This window comes from Urocampus carinirostris, chromosome 1 (genome assembly GCF_059441175.1).
Source record: "Urocampus carinirostris isolate Australia breed hairy pipefish chromosome 1, RoL_Ucar_1.0, whole genome shotgun sequence".
Lineage (NCBI taxonomy): Eukaryota > Metazoa > Chordata > Actinopteri > Syngnathiformes > Syngnathidae > Urocampus > Urocampus carinirostris.
Window position 1 is genome coordinate 33,874,989 of NC_142349.1, and position 6,000 is coordinate 33,880,988.

General features: G+C 36.9%; 1 protein-coding gene across 1 annotated transcript; it reads left to right on the plus strand.

Annotated features, from left to right (window-relative positions):
- The first annotated feature begins 266 nt into the window (after positions 1 to 266).
- LOC148374412 (integrin beta-1-like) lies at positions 267 to 3,442 on the plus strand. Its single transcript, XM_088326189.1, has 3 exons — positions 267 to 292; positions 1,548 to 1,780; positions 3,157 to 3,442. Exons 1-3 carry the CDS (start codon positions 267 to 269, stop codon positions 3,318 to 3,320), a joined length of 423 nt encoding a protein of 140 aa, XP_088182315.1. The 3' UTR covers positions 3,321 to 3,442.
- Positions 3,443 to 6,000: the final 2,558 nt, after the last annotated feature.

The window sequence follows — 6,000 nt, forward strand, 5'->3', positions numbered from 1 at the left end:
GGGGCTTTAAGTTATTTTTATGAAAATGCAAAAAAATGTTCACTTGGTATGACAAGTCTTGAAAATTTGTATCATCAAATTGCACACATACACACACACACTCACACTCAATATATATATATATATATATATATATATATATATATTCTGAATAATAATATTAATAATTCAAATATTGTTATTTTTATTACTATTAACTTTATTGTATAAGAAAGACTACAGTAGTATGACACTAGTACAACTAACATTGTTATTATAACCTAAAAATGTATGATATCAGGAAGTTTTCACTGTAAGTTCTACCTTTTAAAACACAAAATAAATTATTTAAATCCTTATTATTTTATTTTCTTCTAAACTCAGTGTATCTGATTTTAAACCATTTGTTATGAATGCTCGTTTTCGTTTGCGTCTGTGTGTAGTTGAGCTCTTCAGTATAAATCTTTATAAAACTGTTCTTTTTTTATTTTTCAACAATGACATTGTTTCTATTCTGTTCTCTTTTTTTTTACACTTTTTTAAAAAAGGGTCTCAAACGAGGTGTCAACGGGCACCGGGTACCCCCTAAGATCAACTCAGCAGCCCACGTACTGGTCTGAAATATATCATGGGTCATTGTGAATTTCTAGTAAATTTAATTTCTAACTCCTATGACAAATTAGTTGTCGACTGAGACGATTTAAACCTATACTAATTACAACTTGGTAATAAATTGGTAATAGCATTTGAATACCGTGTTTTATCAAAAATGAATATCAAACTGGTAGCTTTTCACGCTAATCAGTAACAAAAAAGTAGCTCTCTGCTTCAAAAAGGTTGGCGACCCCCGTTGTAAACAATATTCTGTTATTTTTTTTTCAATCAGTGCTGTCAAAAGTTAAAGCTTTAAAGGTACATTGTGTATCACTCAGCACATCTTAGTGGTAAAAAAAAATCTCTCCATTCATTAAAAAAAACAAAAAACATTTTGATTTCATTACGAAGCAAAAATACATGAACTATCATAAAAATCCTCATAGGTTGAATAATATGTATACATTTTACATAACATTAGTGCCACCTAGAGGGGGCTGACATAATTGTTCGCCATCTTGCTGCTACGGGTACTTAAAGACCCCAAAACGAATGCTTACATGCTAGACATGTTACACAAGGCTGGGCAACTAATAGAGAAGAAAAGTAGTGCAGTTTGGTCACTTTGAGTCTCCGTAGTTTGTATTATTCCTTGTGCTTCAGAGCACTGGTTTTAAATTTCACTACATGATACTGCAACATCTAGTGGTCAAATATTTTCAATATCCCTTAAAGCTTATAATCCACACACGTGAATTACAGATAACTATTATTACATTTCTCAAACATTAACATTTAACACAGACTGACTACTACTCAATTTAAATGATTTAAATTTCTTGTTTGATAAAGGAATAAATGTCATCATTATTTGTAGTTTTTGTGGTAATTACGTCGATTACCTTTTCATAACATTGTTGCAATGGACACACATTCCACCTTCTTGTGTTGACTTTGTCATTGTTTGTGGTTAGGGAGTGCGTCCAGTGCCGGGCTTTCCAGGCGGGCCCAAAGAAAGACACGTGCGAGCATGATTGCAACTATTTTGTCCTGACTATGGTAAAGGACAAAGCTAATCTTCCACTGTCCGACGTCGATAACTTCCCCATCACTCACTGCAGAGAGAGGGACTTTGACGACAATTGGTTCTACTACGTCATCTCCCTCGAGAACAACATCAAGGAGATCTATGTCGCCGAGACGCTGGGTACAGAATATTTTAAAATACCTTACAGAATTAAAGGTATTCCCAAATTTTTGAAAATGCAAAACATGAGGAACTGTTATATATATATATATATATATATATATATATATATATATATATATATATATATATATATATATATATATATATATTTCACCAATATACAGTATTCAGATTATTTTCCGAGATAATGCATTTTCTAGACAGCATTCAACTGTGACCTCATCGAAAGAACACCAGCACCTTAGCAAGCCAGTAGCCATATTTTTTAAGTGTTAATTAGTCAAAGAGGATATGAGTGTTTTAAGCAAAGTATGGTAGTTTTTGTGGAGAATGGCAAAGAGTTGTGTCACAGGTGGATACAATAATGGTACAACAAGGGGCCAAATAGAGGCTAATTGGCAAAAAAGACAAAAATGCAGAGCCGACAATGAGGAGCTAACCAGGACTGATCAACAAAAGGTGGCTGAAGCCCTGGCGAGAAAATGAGACGCTGGCTGAGCAATAAACATGCTTTAAGCAGCCAGGCTAACCGGGAAGTAACAGCAAAAATCGGCAACAGCGAAAGCTTTTAATGCGAAGCGAGCCAGGAACAAACCAAGGGACATGGTAAAACCGGCTCTAACGGCAGGATAGCCAATCAAAAAACAGGCGGTGAGAAGCCAGGCTAACGGGGAACCAACAATGAAAAGCGTTTATGGCTACAGTGATAGACGCAAAGACGGCCGAGAACAATCCAAGGGGCACGGCAAAACCGGCGCTAACGCCAGGCTAGCTGTCCGAACAACACACAGTGGGCAGCCAACGAGATTCAACCGGGAGCAATCGAAAGAGGAAACCCTTTGGCAGCCCTGACATTGACGGGGAGTTAGCGGGACAAACTTATACCAGCCGTGGCAGAATACTCGAATGAAAATCCACAATGACCTATGTGCAAGCAGAAATGAGCGTTTCACTACAACTCCTGTCTATTTTGGAAGTGGCCTCAAATGTTAAAAGTGTTGTGTTCTTTCAATTACGTCCAGAAAACAAGCCAGATGGGTCAACTTTAAGACTAAATGTCTTGAGTCCCTCGGCGCATGGAATATTTTGCAACATATTTGCATAACTGTGGGGAGGAACGCTACATGGTCTCTGCCTAATAAAAATAAAATATGTTTGGGAATACCTTTAAAGTATGATTTGATATTTTCCTTAATAATGCCAAAGATGCATATTTTAAAACAAGAAGCATCTGGTTTCCGTTGTAAAAATCTAATCACTCATCAGCTGTCACGCCCTATTTGATATTCAATACAATTTTAAAAAAAACGGGACAACATTTTAACACACTGATCCCAACTGATTTTCGGTGTGTTTGTTTTGTGTGCTTGCAGAGAGACCAAGATACTCCATGCCTGCTGGCCTGGAGCGGGGCCCCAAACTCAATTTTGAGCATCAGGTCCCATCGTCCGGCAAAGGAGAGTTCTCTGTCTTGATGATGAAATGGTTGAATGTCCTGTGTTTTTTTGCCGCATTCTCGATCCTTTTCCTCTGTTGAATCTGTAACTCCTTGCATCAAATGATGTGTCAAAGATTTGAGAACAACAGAAAGTTGAGGACGAAAACTAATTATTAGGGTGCATTGTGGAGTTTACAATTAAACCACCACCACCACAATGATGCTTTTGTCTCTTGATCAAGTTTGTGTATAACACCACTGCCTTAATCCTCTCCTCAAAACATTACGGGATCTCCGGACAAAATTTCTCTAAACTGATAGGCGAAGTTGCAGTCCACAGTTAGAGGTCTTAGCACTGATCTGGGCATTGGTCGAACACAGAAAATGTAAAACTAAAAAACGGTCATAATAACAGATAAAAAAGAGTTTAAAGCCAGTAACGCACCTTGAAAAAAAAAAAGTTTATTACTCTTCAAAACTGAAATGTATAGGGACGACAGTTACAGACTAGAACAAATTTAGTGCTGCACCAGTTTTATTGATCAAACAATTATTTTTTTCCATTAATAAGATTAAGACTTTTCATTTCAACCCATTTCTCTTTAAACATTACTTTGAATCAACATTGTAAAAAATATAAAAGCATACGTCAACCTTAATGTTTGCGATTCCCCTTACCGAGCAATAATCTATCTATCTATGTACCCTGGTCATATCCCCTGAGAGGAGTGACCGACAGGAAGACAAACACATACAAAAACAAAGAAAATAAAAAAGGGAAAAAGTAGCAAAAAACACAACCAAATATTTTTGGGGACCATGGCCAACCCAAATGCCCAAACACCCAAACAAGTGAAGCACCTCGGCACCCAAGTTGGTCATGCTTTCGTCCTTCCAGATGAAACGGGACACAAGAAAGCGGCCATGTCACTCGGGTCAGGGTGAGACAACACACTCTTCTATTCAACAGCAGGGCCCGACAGCTTTCACTGGTCTACCCCTGCCGTATCATACGGGGGCCCTGCCCATCCCTTGGAACGCGTCCACACATCCCACTATCCTTTTACAACACTTCTCAACTCATTCCTAAACCGTACATCTGTTAACTCACAGCAAGACAGACTGTGTAGAATAAAAATTGAAATAACTTGTGTAAAACAAGTTTTAGTTACAAGATAAACGACACAATTCTTTCAGCATTTTTATTTCCCCACTTTCAGAAAATTTGGTGTTTGTTATCCGTGTCAATATATTTTTAAAGAAAATCCTTGTAGAAAATTGCTATACACACAGATTAAAAGCTGCATTTTCTCAACAGTTAAAACAATGTGTTAAAACATTCAATACCAAACATTAAAATCATTGTTTCCATTGTTTGCTTATAAATATGTTCCACATACAAAAGATCCCTTTTCATCTGTGATTATAATCTATAGGGTAAACTATATAGTTAGGCTGAATGATATTGCATAGTACTGAAAAACAAAGATAAGTATTTGGCGTTGACATTTTTATACTGATCTTGCCCGCCTGAAAACAGAAATTCTGAATCCAGCCATAGAACCAAACTGAATTTGACTTGCCCGTTCTAGGCCAGCCTCATTATATGTAAAAGAAATACAATTTTTTTGACCTATGAGTATTTAAAAACTGCATGTTTATTCCTCATGGTATGCGTTTTATTTTTATGACACGATGCATGTCGGTGTACATTATTTGGATGTGAACTTAAAGGTGGTGTCCGTAACTTTGAAATATTCTTCTTGCTGATGTCATCTTCTTGCTGAAATCATCATTGCAGCTTCCGTCAAACTGATTGTGTTGCACCTGAAAATACGTGAACATAAACTCTCCCTTGTCTCATCTTTTTGGGGGTTTGGGTTGACATTTGGACTTTATTTAAAACTATCCTCCCATTACTTTCACCATTTTCATCCTACAATAAAAGAAAACCCTTGAGTACGTGAGTGAAATAAACAGCCCAGCACCCCCTGAACACTGATGATAAAAGTAAGACCAAATCAGATAGGCGCAGTGTTAAAAAAAAAGGCATATAGGCTCTTTGAACTCAGTTGGGCATTGTTAACACATATTTAATAGAGAAGAAAAATGTACTTTCAACCGGTGGTGGACAGTGGCGTAAACATGCAGCAAAATGCTTTATTCCACATAAAATTGACTCCACAGCACTGAAGAAATTATTTTTTTCTGCGAAACACATTGAAATAGACTAGATTTATGGTATCAAAGATGCATTATGATGGATTTCTATGCATTAATATAGTACATAGCATGCTTTGTGTATAGTATGTGGTTGGCTCTCAAATACAATAACATTTAAATCACAGCACTATGCTATTTTGAACATCTACAACATCGGGGGGAATTTGAGCCCTCAAGTGTTTACTTTACAATTCGCTCTCTTTGATTTAACATACAAAAAGGATGAAAACGTACTTAATGTGTACTGCATGCTGCGGCGGTTAAAGTATATGATAGTTTGTGTATTTTGGCTCATTATTCGAATTTTCTTTAATAACTAATGATCCCGCTAAGACTAGGAGGGGCTAAATAATACTCAATGTCCCTGTAGGTAAGTTATGCATCTACAACACATTAAAATTGCATGTATTCATACTTGACCAGATAGTTTGGCCTACAGCAATATGGCTACTAATTTGACGTATTGTATATGTGGTCCTCAGTCTCTCAGGTGGGTTTGTTGCAATCACCGCTATGTGCCGCCGCCGTAGCCATGGGGGCGGGATGCTCCGCTAAA